The 25,999-nt window shown below is 36.5% G+C and overlaps 3 protein-coding genes across 4 annotated transcripts; all 3 read left to right on the plus strand.

The window, feature by feature from the left end:
* The first annotated feature begins 10,564 nt into the window (after window positions 1-10,564).
* Window positions 10,565-19,433, plus strand: LOC120130638. Its single transcript, XM_039147839.1, has 12 exons — window positions 10,565-10,718; window positions 10,820-10,998; window positions 11,367-11,451; window positions 11,694-11,820; window positions 12,047-12,282; window positions 15,767-15,906; window positions 16,021-16,077; window positions 16,206-16,300; window positions 16,394-16,470; window positions 16,571-18,262; window positions 18,341-18,509; window positions 18,648-19,433. Exons 1-12 carry the CDS (start codon window positions 10,677-10,679, stop codon window positions 19,319-19,321), a joined length of 3,573 nt encoding a protein of 1,190 aa, XP_039003770.1. The 5' UTR covers window positions 10,565-10,676; the 3' UTR covers window positions 19,322-19,433.
* A 1,266-nt stretch (window positions 19,434-20,699) lies between these two features.
* LOC120130639 (WUSCHEL-related homeobox 13-like) lies at window positions 20,700-21,694 on the plus strand (the record flags this gene model as incomplete). Its single annotated transcript, XM_039147840.1, has 2 exons — window positions 20,700-21,186; window positions 21,330-21,694. Coding segments are annotated over 2 exons (573 nt in total), but the record flags the coding sequence as incomplete, so codon positions are not given.
* Window positions 21,695-22,295: 601 nt separating this feature from the next.
* LOC120130489 lies at window positions 22,296-24,473 on the plus strand. 2 transcript variants are annotated; one of them, XM_039147727.1, is made up of 3 exons: window positions 22,296-22,477; window positions 22,932-23,990; window positions 24,064-24,473. In XM_039147727.1, the coding sequence occupies exons 2-3, from the start codon at window positions 23,018-23,020 to the stop codon at window positions 24,093-24,095; spliced, it is 1,005 nt and encodes a 334-aa protein (XP_039003658.1). In that variant the 5' UTR covers window positions 22,296-22,477; window positions 22,932-23,017; the 3' UTR covers window positions 24,096-24,473. The 2 variants fall into 2 exon arrangements, with proteins under 2 accessions (XP_039003658.1, XP_039003656.1); XM_039147725.1 differs by having other exon boundaries at window positions 22,932-24,473.
* Window positions 24,474-25,999: the final 1,526 nt, after the last annotated feature.

Genomic DNA, 25,999 nt, shown 5'->3' on the forward strand with positions numbered 1-25,999 from the left:
AAGAAAGGAAAAAGAAGTAGCAGTTGCAAAATTGATTTTGGCAACCTTGCCGTAGGTGTAATACTTAGCAATCCACTGTAAAAACAGACTTGATATTTTTCATTTGAAAAAGTGACTTTCAATTATGTTTAAATCATATCGGATTTTGGTTGATGGCAAAATCCATATTTCTATTTCTGCTGCAACAATGTAATGTTAGGCTTGTTTGTACATTTGTTGGCTTCAGACAGTCCTCTTATGGCTAGTCTGGAAGACTGCAGTAAATCTTCATTCCATCATTGCATGTTCTGTTCCTTCCAACTACCCAAGTTTCATTCAAGAAAAATGGAAAAGTAAAGCTTCCATGGGAAAAGGGTCACTATTCTTTACCGAGTATACAACAATCAAGAATGGACCGAGAGGGAGGTGTGAGGGTGGTTATACCCTTTAAAATTTTTAAATTTCTATATAATTTAAGTGTTTATCATAAATCTTCTATGAACTAAATTTCGTATTCCTAATATTTTAGGATTCCGTTCTTAAATTTATAATATAATTTTTTAAAAATTTGCATATCTAGAATAAAAATTTACTTTAATCCTTGACAGTGATGTATATAAGCCATACAAATCAGATGCAGAGGTCTGTTAGATTGGACCCAGCCTGCCATGATTTTTTTTTCTCTTGAATTTCAAGCTCATGGGCTGGTTTGGTTTAAAACAAGTGGCTCTTGTAAATATCCAGGAGCCGTCTCTTAAAACAATTTTATATTTAAGATACTCTAAGCAGTATTAATTTAATGCACGTTCAATATCCATCCTCTAAACAGTATTAATTTATTAATAAAAAATAACAGTATTAATTTTTTTATCGAACATATTTTATACTTAAAACAATATTATAAATATATCTATGTTAAAAAGTTTATAAATTAATTGTATGAATATATTTATGCTCGTTACCCATCGGTTAACTCTTAAAATACTTGTCTATAATATATTAATTTATACTTAAAGTTTTTAATATTTAAAGTTATTATTTTATTTATTTTAATAAACATATTTTAATTTCCTTTTGTTAAAATCTATACTGTTATTGATTTGTATTTAATGTATTTAATATTTATAATTATTATTTCATTTATTTTTAAATGATACAAATTTATTTAATATCAATTTAAAAATTGTAATTATTATAAAAATAAATTTTATATTTAATAAAATTTATTAAGTAATTAATATTTAATCTAATATTTTAAAATTTTAAATTAATTATGTATTATTAAATAATTAATTTAAAAAACATATATTTTGAGTTAAAAGCATACAAAGAGGGAAGAATTTATAATGGGTTGTTATAAATTTGAGCTATAGGGTTTGACTTACTAATATGTCAAATATTAGAGTTAAGAAATAATGAAATGTGATAAAATAAAGAGTTTTCTAATCTTCTTCGGCTTTCTTCCCTTTTTATTATTGCAATTTTTTTTATCTTTTTTTTCTTTAACTTGTTTTACTTCTTATTAATATCTTTAAAACAAAATCCGAAAGGCGAAAAGGCGTTGTGCCCGACGCCTAAAGTCCAGAGGTGCACGCCTCTTGCATCTCGTCTCACCTCATTCTAGGTAGACATTATCTTTAGTGCCTAGCTGTGCCTCGCCTCATTCTAGGCAGGCACTATCTTCAATGCTTGGCTGCGCCTTGCTCCTTTTAAAACCAAGTTCAGAACTAAATGGATCTTAAGATTAAAACACGGTATTGTGTTTTAACTTGTTTGTTTCTTTTGTGTTATTGCAGGATGAAGATGATGATTAAATGAGTAAACTTTATGATTAGAACTTGTTAAGCTGGTTAAGGATTTCTTACCAAACTTAAAGATGAACAGTAGACGATCTATATTATAATATCGAACAATGATATTTTAGATTAGGTAAGAGATGGATATAAACGAACTCATTGAGCATTAGCTTCTTCATGGATATTGTGCTTAAATGTTCTCTTAAAGATCAAAAATTAAGTTTTTTGGTTATCTTTCTGTGTTTGCTTAGAAATCTTTGTTTAATGTATTGAGCTTATCCCTTCTCAGTTTTGGTAGTTTTACGTTATATTGCATGACTTGGCTTTGTTCAACTTAACCGATTGCTTTGGTGTTAAACCCTGAGCTTTAAAAGCCAGATTGCTTTGAATTTTGCGTAGGCTTTGGCTAATTAGCTTCCTATTAACTTTGTTTTTGGTTGGGAAGACTACGTTTTTGAAGCTACATTTCTTTAATTTCTTCCGATTGGGTTTGGAATGGTCATGTCATGTATTGGATCATAGAAAAACTTGGTAAAAATTATAGGGATATAAATGAGACGAGATAGATCGTGAGCTACTCGAGATCGACTCGATTAAGACTTGATAAATACTCGGATTGAATGAACTTCACTCGAGCTTATTAAGATTTTATTTAAAAAATAAATTATTAATAATATTAACATTTATGTATTAATTGTTTTTAAAAAAATACAGTAAGATTTTCATGTATTTAAGGTTCATGTTCGAATTTGAGTTTGAGGCTTCAATCGAGTTAAGTTTAAGATTTTTTTTTCATTTCGAGTCTTTTCGAGCTGCTCACGAGTTTCAATTTAGGATTTCGAGTTCGAGTCGAGCTTGAAAATTTAAAGTTCGCGAGTTTTCGAGTCGAGTTCTATTTTAGAGTTTTCGAGTCGAGATACTCGAACTTGACTCAGCTAGTTTACACCCTTAAAAAATTCCCATCAAACATTTTAGTATGTTGTGCTTGGCTTTTGACGAAGAACAACCAGCGGTAATATGTTTTTGCCGTTCCAATGCTATTGTATAGATCTCTGTTTTCTTAAATTATTTTGCTTATATCTTTTTTGGATTTTGCAATGGCATCTGGGCGTTTTTCCCGAAAATCACCGGTGATCGGTATATTTATTGATCTAATACCGATCAGACTATATTTTCCAATCTAACACCTTTAGCAGTAAAGCGCGCCCTCTGAACCGTGCTATATGATGATTTGGCGCCACGTGAAGTAAGGCGCCCTCCTGCACCGCGCTATATGCTGACATGGGATACACGTGGGTATAGTGCGGATCAGAGGTCGCGCCTTACCTGTGTATTTGCCACACGTCAGAAAGGCGTGCCCCCTGCCCCGCGCTATATGATTAATTACCCCCATACCCCGATGTTTCACACCCCAATCCTCCCTATAAATACCCTCATCCTCAATCACTTTCATCACACCAAATTCTCTCAATTCCTCTCAACTTCTCTCAAATACTCTTATATTCTATGTTTAAGGTATATTTTATTATATTTTTAATATTTTGTATTTAATTTATTTATGTATTTTAATTTATTTAATATTTTACTTATATAATTTTTTTGTAGATATATAATGGAAAGTGGTCTACTTAACTTGAATGGAAATCATATATCTCGACACTTTGCTGATACGGTAACATTTTAAGGTTTTAATTTAATTTAAATTATTAGTAATAATTTGTTAATTTATTTAATGCATGATTATTAGATTAAGAATTAATTTTTGTAATTATTTATTTTTAGGAGAAGGACCATGTATTAGATCCTTTTATTAGGAACCTTAAGTTAGTGATACCTAGCCGTGTCTTGCCGTATTTAGTAGAGGTTGGATTTGGTTACATAGGTAGATATCAGGGTCACTGTAAGATAGAACCAGACCTTATCTTTGCCTTAGTAGAGCGGTGTAGGCCGGAGACCCACACATTCCATCTTCCGTGCGGAGAGTGCAAGATTACACTTGAGGATGTTGCTATGCACCTGGGGCTTCCGGTGGATGGGGATATTATATCAGGGATCACGCAGGGTTCCTGGACTACTTTGTGCAGGTAAAATCTAGGATGTGTCCCGAAAAGTTTTAACGGTGGTCGGATACCGTTAAATTGGTTAGATGCCAATTTTCGGGAGTTGAGCGAGGACGCGTCTGAGGATGAAGTTAAAATGTATGCACGGGCATGTATACTGCAGCTGATAGGAGGGTTGTTGATGCCGTACAAATCGTGCAACCAAGTTCACTGCATGTGGTTGCGACATCTGAGCGACTTTTATCTGGTCGGATCATTCAGTTGGGGCTCGGCAGTTTTGGTTTTGCTGTACAGGAAGATGTGTGAAGCCATTGACTACATGCGTAATGCTATCAGCGGATGTCTCCTGCTGCTACAGTCTTGGGCAAGGTATCGATTGCCCTTTTTATGTCCCGTTGTGAAGAACTCATTCGTATTTCCACTACTCCTGAGGTAATTATAAAACTGATTTCGTATATTAATAATTTTATAAAGCGTATAATAAATGTTTTTCCTTGAATAGGTGGTCTACTGATAGGAAAAATCATCAAGAGCTACCTGATGATTTAGAAAAAATTAGGGTGCTAATCGATCAGAAGGTTGGCACACTTGTATGAATTTTAATGTTTAAAAATCGATTTTAGATTATAGTTATATAATTATATTATTCTTTTGATAAAAATTATATATATTTGTTTTAGTTTGAATGGGTGTCATATTCTACTGATGATGTGAGGGAGGTGATCTCACCTGAGTTGAGGGGCCCATCAAATGTTTGGATGGCGATGGTCCCCTTGATCTGTTATGCGATCGTCGAGTGGCACTCAACTGATCGCGTACTCCGGCAATTTGGTTGTTTTCAACCAATTCCGGAAGCACCTCACAATATTGACAAGTTGCATAGCATATATAGACGCGGCAAGACAGATACAGATTGGTTGGTGAGGCATCATGAGTGGGTCGTGTTGTGGGAGTATCGACATTGGCGTCTTCCCCGTAGAGAGCCCATTTTTGATGACCTCTTGATGGTTGCTGATGGTTATTATGAGTGGTTCGACAGTAACGGAAAACCGTTTTTGCTTCCCAAGGATGCACGAGGGCAGACCTTTCCGCGACGTTGACAGAGACGTTCACCGACACAGCACCATCGTCCCCCGACTCGTAAACAGAAAGTATGTGTTTTTGGTTCATCCTCAGCTGCACCAGTAGGACCTTCACAGCAGCAACCGTATCCAGCGACTTACATACCACAGCCATATATGATGTTGCCACCACATTTCCATTACCAGATGTCGCCGCCGCCTTCACCTGGTTTTATGACCCCCGCCGCCGCCGCCATCACAGATGACCCCTCCTGGAGGCTATTATGGGTCTATGTTTGTAGATCCAACTTGGGGTTCGTATGCTGGATATTTGGCGGGTTCAGCCTCATCACCCATGACCGCAGCACAGACACATCCTGTACAGTTTTCACACTCAGCGATGTCTGGGTTTTATGAGTTTTCCCAGTTTTCGCAAGCCGGTGGGATAGTCAGTCATACACCTTTAGGGTCCTTATTCTATGGAGGTGCTTCATCATCATCAGCTCCTCATCAACCTAATGTACCTACTCAGGAGGACGACGACGATGACGATGACGACGATGATGATGGTGATGATAATGACAGCGAGGAGTCACAACCAGTGATACGAAGAAATACTCCTTGAGACCGACAGCCACCGCTCTGCGGAACACATTCGTGTCGCATGCATCGATAGATTTTGTTTTTTTATTATATTTGTATTTAGTTTATTGGGCTTTTTAATTGTAATTTTTTATTATTTCTCATTCAATACTTACTTTATTTTGTTAAATTTGTTGGACTTTTTTTAATGTATTTCAGTTAATTTTGTTTATTACCATTTAACATCAGTTATTGTAATTTGGTTATCATTTACCATTTAATACTTATTGTAAGTTTGTTGTATTTAAAATTATTTTGAAATACCAAATTGTTATTAGTTTGATAAAATTTAATGATTGTGTTCGATAACTTTCTTAAGTTTGTCACTTATTATCTCTTTTATTATAATCACATATAACGCAAACGTCCAATCTCGTATTATTGTATCATTTTTTTAATCTTCATCAGCGATTATCGAATGACATTAACTTGAAGTAAATGCAAATTAAAGTACAAGAATTATTATTTGATAAACAAATACATCATTTCCTCATCAATTGTTACTTGATGGGAACAGAAGTGGACATGTTTTTCTAGTGTGTTCTGGGTTTCTACAATGCCCACATCTTCTGTCTTGTCTAGATCTTTCTCGAATATCCATATCGCAATGAATTCGATTGGATTTTGGGCGACCACGCTCCGTCAATAAACTCGGATTTGGTACAATCGGAAGCCAATCTTGAACCTCATCAGGGTCTTTGTCATTACCTATGGGGGGAAACTCAAATTCGTATACCTTAAAAACTTCAGATATTAGGTATACGGGATCCACAAAATAGTTATAGTCTTGACGTATATGCGAGCAAGCTGCTATCACATGAGAGCATGGATACTTCAGAGCTTGAAAAAACCCGCAGTCGCACGTTCTGTCCCTTAGATTTACTCTTAATGACACATCTTCAATCCATTGAAGAGGTCGCGGCAACTCTGTGACACGAAACATTCCATGCCTTCTAGAGAAGCTTGTTACAGACATTCCATTTGATACATAATTTTTTTTTGTAGATCTGCAACTAATATAGGGTGATAGACATGACCGCCTTGCATCCAGGTTTGAGCTTATCCCTCGAGCTTCGCAAAAAGCACCCCCAAACAAAAATATGTAGTCTTTACCAAAGCCGCTACTGGTAAGTGACGTGCACCCTTTAAGGTTAAATTGATTGCCTCTGCCAAGTTGGTTGTCATGTGACCATATCGATATCCACCATCATATGCGTTCGTCCACATTTCTTTATCGATGAGGCTGATGTAATCGTATCCTTCCTCGTTCGCTGATCAAAAAATGTATAACTTACTAACTTGCTTTCTTTGCAAAATTAAAACGATCGAAAGAAAACAAACTACATCAGTTTCACTTACCCATGCACACAATTAATTGACGCTCATCATTCTTCTTGTACCTTCCATGGTAGTTCGCAGCAATGTGTCAGAGACAATACCTATGTTGGACAAAGGGTGGTTGCCACATTTGACCCAAAGACTCCATTGCTGCTTTTATCCCAGCTCCGCGATCTGAAATGACACAGATGTTTTCCCTCGTGATAACATGTGCACGTAAATTTCGAAGGAAAAAAGCCCAAGAATCTGTATATTCTCCTTCGACAAGAGCAAAAGCAACTGGAAGAATATTGTGATTGCCATCTTGGACAACTACCAATAATAAAACTTGCTTGTATTTTCTATACAAGAAAGTCCCGTCGATTTGGACCATAGGCTTGCAGTATTTGACAGCATTAACGCACTGTGGGTAACTCCAAAAAACCCGGTAGAATTGACATCGATCACGAAGAACTTGATCATTATGGTATGAATAGGAGGTTTTGAAGTCCACAATTGTCCCATGATTCAACGTCCGCACCAGCCTAAACCAACTTGGAAGTTCGTTGTAAGATGCATCACATTCTCCATGAAGTTTGACAATGACATTTTGTTTTGCCAACCAAGTTTTTTTATAGGAGACAGTGTACCCATACTGCGATTGTATAGCTGAAATCAACACTGCAACAGCTATATAAGAGCTTGTTTTTACCATGGGCATGATGGCTTGGCATATCATTTCAGAGTCCAAGTTGGGATGATCTTGGTTGACCCCTCCAGCACAACATGTGTGAGGACCGTTGTACACTGTTAGTTCCCATATATTGTTTTTCCTCTTCATTTTTGATACGCGAACCATCCAATTACATCCGTTTTCGCGTCGGGCACAATAGCATACATATTTTTTGTCGTGGATCGGTTGACTCTGGACTGAACATAATTACGAATATTGTAAATTTTTATAGCCATCACCACTTCTTCTTTGCTTGAAAACTCCATGCCTAAAGATAACTTACCATTATTTATTGATGAGTAATATCCATAGTCACCAAGATGAGGCATATCCACAAATTCTGACTTGTACATTGCACCATAATCAACTTCATACATGTGTGCAGGAGGGTCAGTTTGTGCCACATTTCCTGGAACTTCATCATCATCAGAGTTGAATTGCGGTGATTCTGGGTGAATGATTACTCCAGTATCAGCACCATCCGCACCAGGCTCACGAAGCGGTTCTTCTGGTGGAGATGATGGTTCCTCCATGTGCTCCACATTTAGGTCGAAGAACCTACTACTTGCAGGCATTCCCCTTGAACTAGAATACATATCGATATTGAGATCGAAAAAGCTTACAGTCCAATGTTTCCCCTGGAGCTTGAAACCATCGTGTCAAATAGAAACTACACAGATGGTTGCGTTGATGTCATCTCCATATTAAGGTCAAACGAATTTACAGATGAATGCCTTCCCCTTGAACTGGACGCGATGTTGCCATATGGATTGTTCGTCGACCCACCTTGGTACATATCTTAAGGAGTTGCAGATGAATGTCTCCCCATTATGGCATTAAAATCATTACACATTACTGTCGTCGGGCTGTCAACTTGATCAACTTGTTCAGCCAGCCCATAGTGGGAGCTTAATGATTGACCTCGAACGACACGCACTTGAATAAAATTTGCATACATCTCAATATCGGTGTCTGAATAATTACTTTGAGCTTCAACCATCATTTCAACATTATCATTGTTCAAAAGTTCGAACGCTGTATAAGTTAATGGCAACAATGATGTTGGAAATCTGTATTGCAACGACGACATTATTCTACTACTTCTAACATGAATCTTCCTCGAAATCTTCGTTATTATCTCCTTAATAGTTATGGTTCTCTTCAATGATATTTTAACACACTCATTTGATACGAAAACAATGTCGGTTTCATCTTCTCGAATTTCACCATCATAAACAATAGCTGAAAGTCACGCCATTCTTTGAGTTTAAAAGTACGACAATATTATATCTGTAAAAAAACAACAACTAAAACAATGCTGATTAAATAAATAATATATGAGCGAAAATATAACAGAATAAAATTTTTACACATAAACGTAAATAATTTAAATAATATAATTTTATATTATTACATGTACCGCAAAACTATTTCGACGTATATTCCCGCTTTCTAATTTTACAAACACAGAAATTAATTGACAACAATTAGTATAATATTTTTCAAATAATCATAATAAACAATAAGTATAATAAAAAAATTTATAACAAAATTACCTTATAACGAAAAATCGCACGAACGTCTGAATCAAATATGAGACAACTGTCAGAATTATTGACTCGTTGATAGAATTGTTGTATTAATTTATAACTTGAGATGACAGGTGTGAGGAGATGTGAGGAACTTAACCGGGGGAGAAGGGTATTTATAGCCGAGAAAAGTTGCTATAATTATACAAGGCGCAGTGTACCGCGCCTTATATAATTATATCAGTTAAAGGTATGACGCGGCCCTTGCCCCGAGCTATATATAATTATGTCAGAGAATTAAAGGTAAGGCGCGGCCTCTGACCCGCGCTATACCCTACGTGGCGTAAGGCGCGCTCCAGGGGCCGCGCTATACCCACATGTATTCCATGTCAACATATAGCGTGGTTCAGGGGGCGCGCTTTACTGCAAAGGGTGTTAGATCGAAAAATATAATCTGACCGGTGTTAGATCGGTAAATATACCGGTCACCGGTGATTTTTCGAGAAAAATGCCTGGCATTTGAATAAGTTTATGGAAATTTCAATCAATATTATCGATTTATTAATTAATTAATTTAGTTTGAGTACTATAGACTTGTAAATGAATCGAATGTTCGGTGGGAAGTTTGTTTATATTCGTTTTTATTTATTAAACGAACAAACATGAATAAGATTTTTTGTTTGTTTAATTAAATGTACAAACACAAACAAAAGACTCGTTCGTTCATTTTTTTCGTGAATATTCGATGTTTGTTTATGTTCTCCAGATACGTAATATGTTTAAGATATTAAGACTTAATAAATTTTAATCTTAAACCCATTAATATTTTTAAACTCAATTAATTCTAAAATCAAATAAAAAATACTCAAATCAATTAAAGAAAATATAAATCCTAAATATTTGAAAAGAAAAAAAACGTTCTCAAATATAAACACGAATAATTTTATGTTTGTTCGTTTACCTTCCTTTATGTTTATTTGTTTGTGTTCGTTTATGTTCGTTCATTTATGTTCGTTTATCATTTAAATGAACGAACACAAACAAGAAATTTCGTTCGTTTAGTAGTTCATGTTCGTTCGTTTGTTCAATTAAAGTTAAATGAATGAACATAAACATATCATTGTTCGTGTTCGTGTGACAAGTCTAAAATCTAATGTTTCATCCTTATAAGATCAATTAATTATCCACATAATATGAAATTTTATGTTATATATTCGATTCACACCCTAATTTTATATAAAAAAAAAGTTCACTCAATGTAGCAATTTAGTTTAGAAGTATTAAAATTAAGGTAAGGTAAATCATACATGTATCTAAATATAAAAAAACATAAAGGTCGTTGAAATAAGTATCCGTATGCGGACAAGGATGAGTACTGTTCGAACTCCTGAATTGCGGACCGTAGCCATGGGCATTTGGCAAATGGACTATGGCCCAGAAACTCTAGAAATTGAGTGAATCCATGGCTTGAACCAGAAAACTGTGTACTATTTGAAAATACCAATAGCAATGGCGTCGGGTTCTGTATCTGCCGCTCGCAGTTCCGTAGAGGTGGAACGATGGCAGGTGTTGGGAAATGCTTCCTCGTTACTGGCCCTCCCGTAAGTGTTGCTACTGCTTTTACTATTTACTGTACAAAATTAAGAACGACTTCACCTTTTGCAATCTTCAGAAATTCGAAATTGGATTATCAAACGTGTAGGGCGTGGGTAAAACCACTGTGATTATGAGGATATGCGAGAGCCTGAAGCACTCTAACCCCAACATCAAGCTTCAGGGTTTCTACTCTCAAGAGATTCGACAGGGAGGTGAGAGGGTAGGGTTTGAAGTCGTCACCTTGGATGGTCGCAGAGGTCGCCTCGCCTCCTCCACTATTTCCAGGTTCTTTTTTTTCCCTTATTATTTTAATTCATTCCTTAATTTAGTAAAGTAGGATTGGCGGCAGCAAATGCAGTGGAAATTGAGCTGGAATGTTGATTTACAAATGTTATAACTGGATTAGAGAGGGCAGAATACCAAAATTTTGAGGTCTTGGGATTGTTCCTAGTGGAAGCACACGCCTTAGATAACCAATTTGCCCATGTTCATTTTTTGCTTGTGAACTGTGGGCGCAATCGGGTTGCTCATGGTTTTTCTGATTATGATTATTCTACCACTATCCGTAGGTTTGATGATTTCCTTCATTATTAGAAAGGAAAGAAAGAAAAAGAGCTCTGCTGAAAACTCTGTTTGCTATTGATATTTGACAGTCCAGAAGCTCATCGGTGGCCTGCTGTTGGGAAATACAAAGTGGATATAGCATCGTTTGAATCATTAGTTTTGCCTGAATTGAAGGTGGCTTCTTCCTCAACATAATCTCTTCTTGTTGGATGCTTTGTGGGTTTTATGATTTCTGCTCCTTTGACCCCTATTCCCCTCCCCCTTATCCATAAGATCATCTTTCTCAAGAAATTGTACGGTCTAATCTGTTGGGTTAGGAGCTTGGTGTTAACTGTTTGAGTTACGCACGACATGCACATTTCATTTGTGTTCATCAAGTAATTTTTTGAAGGCTGATATATGACGTCTGTTATTAGATCAGAGAAGATACTGATCTCTTCATTGTCGATGAAGTTGGTAAAATGGAGCTGTTCAGTTCATACTTCTTTCCAGCCATCCTAAATATTCTTCAATCCAATATTCCTCGCAAAGCTTTACCTGCAGGTAAAAAATATCTCAATGGATGTTCATACCGTCATACGTTTATTTGGTAAGAGAATGTAGTGATTGTCTACATATTTTCCTTCTTTTAAATCCTGCCCCCACTTGAATCCATGAAACCATGAAAGACCAGGACTACTGAAGGTATCTCCTAGATTTTGCTGCTGGAATCTAGATCCCTTGTGCCTTTCATAGCTAAATTTGAACGGTTGTGTGTAAATTTGTGCAGTTGTAAGGTTGAAGAATCATCCAGGTGCAGCAACAGGGATGCTGCGAAAGAGCAAATGTACTCTCTGTTGGTGGGTATGCTTCATAAACCTTAGATACTGGATTAGGTTACTGATTCAAACTTGTCTGATGATGTATCTGGTTCACCCAATTAGTAATGGATATAGTATGACTCGTATTGAACTCCTGTTTTTATCAGTTTCTGTACATGTATACGCACACAGTGGCTTAAGATATGTTTTTCCCTAGCTTTTAAATTTTGTGTTTTTCCGCATGGCTCCTAGCTGTATCATACATATTATTCTTATTTTCAAGCAGTTAGCCAACAATTTTGATACTGATATTGTAGTCTGAGAATGCATCTATGCTGCTTTTCAACACATTTTTAGTTGATGTCTTGGCTTTGGAAACAGAGTATATAGACAGTGGTGCACACTGTTAATTGTATGTATGAATTAAAACAGATAAAATGCACCAGCAAAAGGAGGGAGTATGATATATGCAATTTACGGCCTAATCCTCGTAAGGCTCTCAAGGAGGGAATCCGTGTTAGGAGTAGGGGTGTAAACGAGCCGAGTCGAACTTGAGTATTGTTGAGCTCAGCTCGACTTGAGTATTGTTGAGCTCAGCTCGACTTGAAAACTCTGAAATGGAGTTCGACTCGAAAACTCGCAAGGTTAAAATTTTCAAGCTCGATTCGAACTCGAAATCCTAAACTGAAGCTCGTGAGCAGCTCGAAAAGGCTCGAAATGAAAAAAAATCTTAAACTTAACTCGATTGAAGCCTCAAACTCGAACCTGAACCTTAAATACATAAAAATCTTATTGTATTTTAAAAAATCAATATATAAATATTAATATTAATAATAATTTATTTAAAAAAACAAAATCTTAATATATTATATTTTCGAGCTGTTCACAAGCTTTTCGAGTCGAATATCAAATAGCTCGTTTTGGCTCGTTAAGAACTCGAGTCGAGCTCGAGTCTATTTGATCCGAGTATTTATCTAGCTTTGATCGAGTCAATATCGTATAGTTCGCGATCTGTCTCGTCTTATTTACGGCCCTAATTAGGAGGGATATATTACATGAAAATCTTCAAAATATCAAATACTAATATCAAAGAGTAATTTGTTGCTCTGGGTCGGTGAAACAACCAGATTTGAGTGAAAAAAATGTTTTATATAAAAATATATTTTCAAAAGTTTGCTTAATAATATTTATAAGTAGAGTGACAAGAGAATTATATATGAATACATTAATCATGAATTTTTTTTTATAAATATTTTTACTTATTTTATTTAAAGATTATTTAAAATATGAAAAGATAAAAATATATTTCTAATAAAATTAATTATTCTTTAAACAAGTTATATATATATATGTGTGTATGTTTTGATTTAATTAACGTTCAATTAATTGATAAAATCAACTCAATTAAAATTTTAAATATAATATAAATATAAATGTTACAGGCACATGCAATACAAGTGAACATTATTCTTCAAATTTATAAATAAATAAAAGGAATCAAGTATTAGGCCAAGCATAAACACTTGTCCCAGTGCATGTGCAAAATGATGTTTAGTGTTACGCCAATCCCAAGGCTTTGGTCCACCAACTCACAAGTTGCTCCCATCAAAGGCACTTACATTTCCTCCTCGCACAAACAAAGTCGCATCCCTTCATGAAAGATTCGTGTTAAAAATCACATTTAATGTTTGAATAGCGTGGGTTTGATTGAGAATGACTTGGGGTCATCAACTTGATTAATTATAAACGAAGCTTTTCGCCAGGGACAGCTTATTTCACAAGGATGACGACAAGTAATGATCGAAGTCAGAAAAAGGAGCTCCAAAGTCTAACCCGCACTTGACGATGAAGATAAATGTATACAGTATTCCTCATTCTGACAGGCTGTAAGCTACGGAATTGAATACGACAACCGAATAGGATAAATTCTTTAGGCCCAATTTTGCTTTTGGTCCCTCTAATACACTCAAATGTTAGATTTAGTTCTGTTGACGACGGTAGTTGTGATGGCTGTTGTAATTTCATCTTTTTTGGTTTAGATAAAAAGTAATAAGCGATAATTTCGGTGAAATAAAGAAGATGATATACAACGTGGAGATAGATTGAAGGAAAGAAAGAGAATTCAAAATCCTTCTCGAGATATGTATGATGGTTTATATGTTAATTTAACTGGTGTCAAATTTAAATTCATCTTGACTATATGCAGATGAGCAAAACTAATAGATATAATTTTCAGATAACAAATTTAGTTTTGACAAATCACGAAAGCTAATCGTTGATCATGTTAAATAATTGTAACCATCCATAAATATTGAATTTCGAAATTTTTTTGAAACTCGAGAGGACTTTAAATACCAAAAATTAAGCATAATAGATGCACCAAAACCAGAATTGGACAAGATTAATGTTTGACGTACATTGCAATGCCACTGAATGAGTTAGTGAGACCCTTGTAAAATGGCGCCAATTGGAGGGGAGAACAGAACAACATGACATATATGAGCTAAGCCAACTCTCTTGTCTGAATCCTATACAAACCCGTCTGCTTGAGAGTAGAGGTTCGGTATAGTGTAGCGTAGCCATATGGAATAGCATTTTGTTTTGGTGGGAGTGATTATGATTTTTATGAATAAATAAATGAATGATGTGATTGGGGGGTGGTCCACTGGTCCCTCTTCTCCTTCAACCTACACATCTGCGTCAAAACTTATAGCTCACCGTTTACTCTTACCAAATTCAATTTATCTTATTCATTTTGAGTTAAAACTTTAAAGACTTCCCCACCATTGGTAACGAAAAGGGCACGACTTTTCTTCTGTTATCATCATCATCATCCATTACTAGTCATAATTAATGTATTATCATTAATAATCCCTGCGCCTCTCGTCATTCAAATCTTAGCTTTTGAGTTCCCACTTTTGTTCAATTATCAATCTTTCTAGCTTTCTCGTTCATTATCATATGCATCTTTCAACCGACCCCATTTCCATGATAATGTCTTTTCATTCTTCTCCTTTTCCTCCTTAGCATTCAGCAATGGCTCTTCGTTTCTTCAGTTTTCCCTCTAAAACGAAGGGTATCCTTTCATCTTGTTTTTGTTTCTCTTCGAAAGCCCTGTTTCACTTTTAGCTTTCTGGGGTTTGCTTGATGTTAGCTGTTCTTTTGACGGAGCATTTTGTGTCGAGTTTATTGAAATTAGGTGCTGCTGTTGCTTAGATCATCATGGTCTTTGATGTTAGTGTAGACTTTATTTCAAGATGGAAGTTAATTGGCTAGATAAGTCTGAGTTTCATTTAAAACCTGCAGAGAATCAAGGAAGTTTCATGGTGTGATGCTTGTGGCAGGCGCTGTCATCACAAATTCAGATAAATTGTACTTCTTCCTCTTTCCCATTTTGTTTTTTTGTTCTTTTTCATCCTTTTGCTTTTATCTTTTTTGATATACTCTACATGGATTTGAGAGTTGCCTATGATTTTGATGCCTGCCTGCATAATTCTTTTGCAATTCACTAAGTCCACCCCCCCCACCACACAACCCCCTCGCCCAACTCAATTTTGGATGTGTTTGTGAAATTACCATAATGAAAAAAAACTTGGATGAGACTTTAAAAAGGGTTAAAATTAACCGGCTTTCGAACATAATCGAGGAAGCTTGTTACTTCTAGTCTAGGTTTTCGGATTAGTTTTCAGGGAGCTCGTGAAGAAAATGTTGTTAATGGAAGTGCAGATTTGCTTGGTTGGTTGCAAAGTTTGATTAGATTGGAAATACCCTTCCATTGTTTGCCTTTCTACGAGGTCAATAATGCTGCTTGCATCTCTTACAGATCACAGTTTTATTTGTTTACCAGTGCCTATGTCATTTGTTCTGCAAAATTCATGTGTAATATCTTTATATGAAGGTATCTTGTTACTTAAGTCTTAGGAGATTATGTTGGTTGAAATAGACTAGAATTCAATGAAGAACAGAACACCTTTCAATGCATCCCATTCTGCAGCCTGCGGTCAGTTCGTCTGATGAGAAATGATAATCAACGTGTTGTTTCATTCGTGGCTTTACAGGACACAAGTCCAGTGTGTGATTTTTAGGAGTGATAAGAAGTAGATTTTGTGTGAGCAAATGATTTGGTAGATCCGGTGGCTGCATGGGAGGCATATTTAATCTTTTTGACTTTCATCAAGGCAGCATGGCCAGAAAAAAACTTGCAAAGAAGAAACACGTAGACGGTAAGCGTTATTATATTCTTTACATGTCGGGAAAAAGTCGCTCTCGAATTCTGTGGTCCTATACAGTAATGCTGTTGTTTTGCTGCTATGCAGTCCTGGAAACTCCGCGAAATAGCTTGGAGATGCAGTTAGACCCTTCCCAGAGCTACTATGCCGTAGGAGATCAGCCGGTAATATTTTTTTACCTTCTGATTTCTTTTTAAACACTTGAGACTGTTCTTTGTGCTGCATTTCTTATGCATCTCTCCTCCAATTCACTTGAAATTTCAGAACTCTTATCAAGTGGAAGAAGACTGGTCAGCGAGGAACTATTATAAAACCGAGGCTTCAATGAAGAAATTGCTAAGTGAGGAGATGTCCAAACAGTTTAACTCCAGACACAATTCACCTAGTATTGTTGCCAGATTGATGGGGATGGATCCGTTGCCATCTGATACAAAATCTGTAGCTCAATCGGTTACGAAGAAGAGTGATAACCAGCGAGTCGAGCTTTCTGGAAGGGAGAAAAATGTCAAGGGATCTAACTTATATTTCTTGAAACAAATGGAAGTTGACTCTATATACAGTACAAGAGACAGAGATGCTGAGAGATGGAACGCCGACCTTAAAGTCGGAAAGCCTAGGCGTCGGGAACATCCTCAGGAGGAAGAATTGAAAAGGTTTAAGAAAGAATTTGAAGCATGGCAAGTGGCTAGGCTTAGGGAATGTACAAAGGTTATTGATGTTGGAAACATTTCTACTCATCAATTCACTCGAGGGAAATCGAACAACGAAAGGAAGACACATTATGCGGATTCAGTACCAGCGATGCATGAGAAGCCTGTGGATTCCAAGAGGTTTGCAGTACAAGAAAAGGGCTTGAACATGCACTTGCACCATCAGAGGTCTAAATCAGATCTCTTTACAGACCGGCAACATGAATTGAGAAGACGAAGCACAAATAAAGATTTTTGTGTACCTTCAACAATGGATTATAATGAGAAACTGGATGCTGCTCCCACAAGAATAGTGATCTTGAAGCCTGGACCTGATGGGATTTATGATCATGAAGAATCATGGACATCTTCGCCTAGTACTTCCCAAGAGAGAGCTAGTATGGAGGATTTTCTCGACAAGGTAAGGGAACGACTAAAATCGGAACTGCAAGGTAAAGCTTTTAATGGGAAAAAGAGTTTTGTGGTCAGAGGAAGTGGAATTGAGACCCCTTTCAGTGAAAAGCCATCATCTGGTCCAAGACAAATTGCTAAGCATATAGCAAATCAGGCCAGAGAAAATGGCAGTAGGGATATCAGAATGAATTTAGTTCGATCCGAATCAACCAGATCAAATAGAAGTGACATTCTGTTCAATGAACCGGGTTCCCCCGAGTTCATCGACCGAGATACAAGAAGATTCTTGTCAAAGAGACTGAGGAATGTGCTAAAGGAAGAAACACAGTATGATGTACCAATATTTCCCTCATGCAACTCTAGATCATCCGTGTTTGATAATGGAAGGGAGAGGATAAAAAGAATGCAAGACATATCAAAATCCGGAAATGAGCAGAGTGACTGGGAAATTGTTAAACATGTACAAGAAATGCAAACCAGATCTTTCAGGCATGGAGATGATGTTTGGCCGTTAAACAGTGAACCATCTCCTAGAAATCTCGTTAGGTCCTTGTCAGCCCCCATCTCCCGAACATCATTCGGGAAGCTACTTTTAGAGGACCGCCATATTGTATCCGGTGCACATATCAGGACGAAGCATGAAGGCATTGAAACTGCATCAGGAGACATTAGAAGAAGGCAAAAATTCAACTTTAAAGAAAAAGTTTCCAATATTAAATACGGTTTGACGCTTAGGCCGAGGCTATTCGGAAAGAAGATTCAATCCATGGTGGAGTCATTCGGTGCCGATAATGATCTTGCAAAAGATATCTTGAGCGGACCAACAGTTATTATGAACTTTGGCAAGTGCCAAGTAAGAACACTTTCTTGTTTATAAACTGTCATGCTTCCATAAACTTACCATTTCTGATTGTTTTCTTGGTGGTCTTAGGAGAATCCTACAGAGGTACCTCCTAGTCCGGCATCTTTTTGCGGCAGTCCACATGAAGAATTTTGGACGGAGGTCGATTATCTCAGCCCAATATCAACACCGGATGTGACTTTGGGAGAAGATAATACCATACCACTGGCTTTCAGAGGGATCAGTTCTAATTTGAATGGTATGCAACTTCCCCTGTCATGCATAATGTACATGAAACATACTTGTTCTTATTTCAAACATCTTTGTGGACCGACATAGCTTGCGTAATGTAAGGACCTTACATGACAATCTTTTTTATTTATCGATCATCGATCAGAGCTGAGGAGGCAACTGAATGAAGTAGAGTCCGATAAGGCAAACCGCATAACCATAGAAAAGGAGCTTACTGAATCTGAAACAGTGAATCCAGAGGACCACGCACAAGGATACATAAGAGATCTGCTTATTGCTTCCGGTTTGTATGATGGTTTGTGTGACAAATCCTTCTTATCAAGGTGGGATCCATTAGTGAAGCCTATAAGTAAATCCGTCTTTGAACAAGTGGAAGAATATCATAGAAAATCAGCCAAGGAGAATGATAAGAAGGTAGATCACAAACTGTTACATGATTTGTCGAATGAAGCACTTTCGACCATACTCGGGCCACCGGTGGCCATGTCGAGGTTCAAGAGAAAGATTCTCGGTTCCACCATATCGACACCTCCGGAGGGAAGGAAACTATTGAATTCTGTGTGGGAGATTGTCCACATTAATTTACACCCGCCAAACAATAGATACAACTACTCACTCGATACTAAGGTGGCCGGAGATCTACGTTCCACCCCGTGGACCGGCTTGGTGGACGAGGAAACTAATGGATTGGAAAGAGAGGTGGAATGGCACATTATTGGAGATCTGGTTGAGGAAATTGTGAAGGACATATGCATTTATGAGTGTTGTAGGAAGCAGATGTTAGATTTAAGTAGGGAGACAGTGAAGGCAAATACATAGAGGTGATTCTTTTACAAAAGGTGAACGTTATGGGAGATTGGCTGTCCCTTGTACATATTGTTTTGCCGAGTTTGTGACATAGAGAGGTTAAGTTGATGAGGTTTATACATACAGTATATGATAGCTTATTAGTTGTGTTTTCTTCATAAAAATATATTTCTTGTTTATTTGGGAACTTGTTGCTCTAATCTTATTTGTCCGACATTTGCATAATAATAATAATACAAAGACAATTAATATTTTTTATTGGTCAGGTCATATCGAATTTATACTCTAATTGAGGATAATAGTGTAATTTCTTAAAAAAAAATTATTATTTTTGTAATTAAATCCTTATTTTATACTGGGTCAGATCAAGTCAAATTTATACTTTAAAAATTCGATTCATATCAGAGGAAAGATATATAATCTTTGGGTTGGATTGAATTCAGTTAGAGGATACATATTATCGGATCGGGTCGGATTGGGTTGACCAAAATCCGACCTTAACCCCGACCCGGTTGCCATCCCTAATTATAAGCAATACAATTGTATTGGGCTGAAGGCAATATCCAGGAGTGATTGGATAAAGCACTGGGTTGTATAAATAGAAAGGTTACTCATTGGCCGAGTAAAAATTAGATGAATTAATTTAGTAGTTTTCGGTTTGATTTAATCGATTTTAATTTCAAAATGATTTTAAAAGTTAATTATGTCATTTGATTTTAATTTAAAATTTAAAGCTCTTTTAAACAATAGAAAAACCATTGATTTATAATAAATACATATTTAAACCCAAACACGATATTATTAACAGAAATTTGTTGGGCTTTACCATCTTACAACACCCTTTCAAGTTTACAAAATAGAACAGAGCAAATAACAATTATTAAAAAACGATAAATGAATTAGATTCGGATGTTGATATGTTCTTATAAAATAAAATCGAATTAAAGGGTGATGATGAAATGTATGTCGAAATATTCTTTGATATTTAATAAGTGGATAAAAATATTTATCAAAACGAAGAAGAACGAACTTGACTGATTTATGACCACTATTACCTTACTAATAGTAGAAGAAGAATGGAATCAAGAAATTGTTCATAATGTTTGTTAGGTACGCCAAATTGTCCTGTCCAGTCCGGTCCGGTCCGGTCCGAAACTTGAGTATCCAAGAAAAATGCAAAAGAAAGAGGTAACTAAGAATCCAAGATAATTTGTAACTAACAATCGATTACTTTGTGAAGAACAATGATTCTTCAAATAATATAGGGCAGACAATGATTTTTCACTTGGCTCTTAGTCTAGCTTCTTTGGTTGTCTCCTAACTATTGATGGGCGGTGTTGTTTGTGAACATATTGTTGAATTTCTGGGAAATGATGATTATGTTGTTTAACTCGGATACTTGATCGTCTCTCTCTCAGGTGGTAGGCTGGGGAACCTGTATTGCGACCCTTTAGTGGCATCTGCTGGGCACAAAATTACGGCTAGACAGCGGTGGACACCGACTCCGGTGCAGCTCCAGATTCTGGAACGTATATTCGAACAGGGGACTGGAACTCCGAGCAAGCAAAAGATCAAGGAGATAACCTCGGAGGTGAGCCAGCATGGTCAAATTTCCGAAACGAATGTCTATAACTGGTTCCAAAACAGACGGGCTCGGTCCAAGAGGAAGCAACTGGGATCATCAGCCAACAATGCTGAATCAGAACAAGAGACGGAAGTCGAGTCACCGAATGAAAAGAAGACGATGAAGCACGAGAATCATATCTCTCAGCAGAACCCTGCACCGAGAGCTGAAGATCTGTGCTTCCAGAACCCTGAGATATCCTCCGACTTGCATTTCTTGAGTGTCATGTCCAATCCAAATGCATACAAAGGTGGTAAGCATCAGGACTCCTTGTTTGGCTATCTGAATTGAAAACATTTTGACGCTCGTAGAAGCAGAGATGGACTCAGATGAGCTCACGGTCCATAACTCGTATAATTTAAATATTTTTTTTTATAGAATATCCTAATGACGCAGGAGATGAACATCAGTCCGGAAAAATGCGAATGCCGGCAAGTTACAACATTTACGACCAGGCAGAAGACTACGGCATGGCAGGGTGAGAGATGAGATTCAGGTTGCGCAAACAAGCCATCGGAGACTCCAATCGGTGGGCTAGGGCCGACTGTGGAGATAAAGAACTTGGTTTAATCATGGAACAATAGCATGCTTATTGCTTAACATCGTAAAGCTAATACTTCTAGTTTGAACATGAGATGAGCCAGTTAAGCTGGAAATGGACTTCTTTGTATGATTTCTGTAGTGTGCCATTGTGTTTTGTCTTTGTTTTTCTTTTTGTTAATAGAAGGAACCCCATGAATGTTCTGGCGAGTTCTTCATTGAAACTAGGATCATGCGTGATTTTACCGTAGTTGATGATTCTTCGGTCTGAGTTTGATGGTTAAAACTTTGGACATTTCAACATATGTTGGATGGATAAATCTTGTGTAAATACATAAATGGTCCCAAAATAAATAAATCATGTGGATTGTATATACTATTGATAAGAGATTATATAAAAAAAACCATTAATAAACTCAATTAATCGATTGATGAATCAGATATCAATTCATAGTAAAATCATATTGTATCCTTATGAAATAATGTAAGAGATAAACATTTGTTTCGAAAACGAAAATGTCGAAGGTCCTCGGCCTAGTTAGCCTAATGAATTGAGACTTTAAAATTTCTTAAGTAAAATCATATATGTGAATCTCGTCATTATAAATTTTTATAACATTCGATTTAAATTAATTAATTAACCGTGATTATAAAACAAAACATACTTTCATTACCTTGCTTACTTAGACTATATTTTCTTAAATAATTTTTCATTTTCATCCTTAGAAAATTTTAATTAAAAAATATAAATGAAAATCCAAAAATCTCATCCTCAGATTAAACCAGTCCTTTTATATTTCTCATCCCCTTCACTTTCTCATTCATTCCCTCTCCCTCCTCCGGCTCGGGAACCATTTCTCTCCAGAACCTTGAAATACCTTTTGGTATTTCAAACTCCCCCACACAAAAACAAACCCTAATCTCAATCTCCTCAGCCCTATCTTCCTCTACAATCCTAAAACAAAACCACTTTCTTTCTTTTCCGGATATATACATATAATCAGGTATTTCAATCAAAATTCAGTCATTTTGCATTCCCTCTTTGTTTCCATTTACATCTCATCGTGTTTTCATTACTATTACATCGTAATCACCCCTCTACAATCCCCAGATTTACGTTGCTTGCCTCTGTGGCTTTGTTTTAATCGCTCGGCCCTCCACTTTCAATTTGGCTGTTCATTTTAATTGCGAGATCATCAAGTTTTCCATTGGTTTTACTGGTAATTCTGCGACAGAATATGCAGATAGGGTTTTCAGGCTTTCAGTCTTTATGTCATTTACGACGAATGAAATATCTTTCAATGATCACCTGCTTGCATTTATGCTATTTCCAAACTGGGTTTATTTATTGATTTATCTGAGATTTTCTTTATTTGTTTTTTTTGCCTTGTAATTCATATTTTCTTTTTGGGTTTTGTTTACCATTGAACATTGAATCTATGATTGTTGATGTTATAGGATCAATGTGATTATGAGCGGTTGGATTATCCTTGTAAATAATTTACTCATCCTCTTGTACTTCAGATTATAATAAGCTGGATTTAATGGAGGCTAACATTTGTGACATTAATCACTTGGATGCCGATGTCCTTTTGCCTCCCCGGAAGCGCCTGTTGGCAGGTTTTAAGAAACAGGCTTCGAATGCAAATGCCACTTCATTTCAGCCGGTAGCTGCTTCTTCCACTTCATCTCCTTCACCACCTTCACCATCATCTGCTACTTCATCAAGTGATGTTGATGCTCATCTTAATAACTTATTGAGTTCCCGTTTGTATAATCCTAACCTTTCTCCAGAGGAGATTTTCGAGGCCTCGAGAACAGCAGCTATTACTGCCGCTAAGGCTGCTGAAGCTGCCAGAGCTGCAGCAGAGGAGAAGTCTGCAATTGCAGCTAAAGCTATCGCTGCAGCTAAGAGTGCATTGGACTTGGTAGCTACATTTTCTGATGATGCCGTTATTAAGGATAGATACCTTAAAAAGAATAAGATTAAGAAGCATGTCCCAGTTCAAGTCTTATACTATAGACACCAACCTATTGAGAAATCTAGGGTAGATGAAGATTTAGCCCAAAGGTTGCACAGAGCAATCAATAGTTCTACGAGAATCTCAAAAGGTTCACCATTATCTGAATGGAAAGGTCATCAACACAAAAGGCCTAATAGCTTGCCAACTCTTGAGAGCAAAAAGGTTCCCAATCGGGGTATTGTGTTGGGAGGAAGCCCCTCTTCCACATTCAATGGAAGTACTATAGCAGCTGAAATCGATTCTGATGACTTGGTTAGGGAGCATGTGAATGTAGCCAATGACGGAAAATCAGGGCTGTCGGTGTTGGATAATGGTGAAGCGGAATCAGGTTATTCAAAGGAGAAAGCTTGTGAAGATGCATATCCTTCCTGTAAAAAGAGAGGAACAGTAATGCCCAAGAAGTTGCCCTTGAGCATTTGTTCTTACAGGGATCGAGTGAATCACAAGGAAGAGATGATTACTAAGAGCTCATCGTTGATGGAAAAGAACATGGGTAATCCAACCGTTGTTGTTAAGCCCGTGTTTTCCTCTGGAACTCTCTGCTGATGGTTTTATTTCTATTGAAGGTACACCACTGTGGAAATGCCAGGATTTATAGGCCCCTGCATGTATCTAACAAAGCAAAGTCATGCAATCTTAATGACAGGTTCCGTTCTCATACCATTTGGCTGCATTGTTAGAGCTACAATAGCTGAGGTAGGATTCACGATTCTCTTCTTATAGAAATGAGTTTTACTCCACTTTTATCTTTTTCTGCTGATCTCTGGTTTTGTAAGGAAGTTGAATTTGACAGAATGTACATTTGAATGCTCCAATTGCTTGCGTCGAAATAGAATAACACCCAATAATAGAAGTTGAGATAAAAAGGAATGCAATGCAATAAGAATTAGATGGCTCTTTCCTGGTTAATTTTTGCATATCCATCCTGCTTTCTGGGATGATACATAGATGTACTGAAACTTTAATGCCTTTGGTGTTCCTTTTTTCAGCAATAGATGTACTGAAACATTAATCCCACATTGTTGTTTATTGGATGCACAAATAATTCATAATCTAACGAGTTTTGTGAAGTCGATAATGTTTTTGTGATGGAATTGAAACGTTTCGACATGTAATTTTCGGGTTTTGTCCACGAAAACCGGGTTAGTGTGAACAGGAGTCATTAAAAATGGTAAAAGACTCGAACAAGTTGTTGCAATTATAAAGTGGATCAGCCAAACTTCCAAATTTCGTGATTTCACGTATGGCCTGTGCACATGTTTCCAGCTGATGCGAGTGTGCTGATCTGTATTATACTATGTGCTGTATATTCCCTTTTTTTATTCTATTTCAGTTTATACATGTGTAAGTCCAACTTCAACTAATCTAATTAATCAATTGTGTATCACAAAATTGTTTAACATGATCAATTATTAACCATAATTCAGCAGCATTATCCATACTTGGTTAAGTTATTCCCATTGTCCACTTGGGTCTTAACCCATTTGTCTATGTTACTTGAATCAAACCTGATTTATCCAACTTAGGTCAACACAAATTAAGGTTAACGGACTAATGCAGCTTGATGATAATGTAAGCAGATTAAATAAGCCCATGGCTTAATCAACGTCTAAAAAGATTATTAGATTCAAAAATAAAAATAAAATGTTGATAAATAATAATTAAAATCTACAGTCAATTGAATTTTAATTCAATTAGCATTATTATCATTTTAATATTTTAAAGGTTATAGATTCTAATGTGCTTAAAAAATATATATATTAACTAGAAAACTTGAAATGGAAGGAGGAAGGTGTGATTAATTGGCTGTTTCCCGAAAAATCACCGGTGATCGGTATATTTACCGATCTAACACCGGTTAAATTATATTTCCCGATCTAACACCCGTAGCAGTAAAGCGCGTCCCCTGCCCCACGCTATATGCTGATTTGGCGCCACGTGGGATATAGCGCTCCCCCTGCCCCGCGCTATACTGACATGGGTTACACGTGGGTATAACGCGACCCCTGATCCGCGCTATACGCCATGTAGGGGTATAGCGCGGATCAGGGGCCGCGCTATACCTGGTTATCTGATACGTGGGGTATAGCGCGGTACAGGGGGAACACTATACCTTTAATTACCCACCATCACACCCCAATCCTCCCTATAAATACCCCCATCCTCAATCACTTTCACCACATCAAATTCTCTCAATTTCTCTCAAATACTCTCTCTGTTTAAAGTATATTTTATAATATTTTTAATATTATGTATTTAATTTATTTAAGTATTTTACTTTATTTAAGATTTTACTAATATAATTCTTTTACAGATATATAATGGAAGGCAGTCTACTTTGCTTGGATGGAAATCATATATCTCGACACTTTGCTGATACAGTAACATTTTAACGTTTTAATTTAATTTAAAATATTAGTAATAATTAGTTGATTTATTTAATGCATGATTATTAGATTAAGAATTAATTTTTGTAATTATTTATTTTTAGGAGAAGGACCG

The sequence above is a fragment of the Hibiscus syriacus genome, unplaced genomic scaffold (assembly GCF_006381635.1).
Source record: "Hibiscus syriacus cultivar Baekdansim isolate YM2019G1 unplaced genomic scaffold, ASM638163v2 tig00110548_pilon, whole genome shotgun sequence".
NCBI classification, from domain to species: Eukaryota; Viridiplantae; Streptophyta; class Magnoliopsida; order Malvales; family Malvaceae; genus Hibiscus; species Hibiscus syriacus.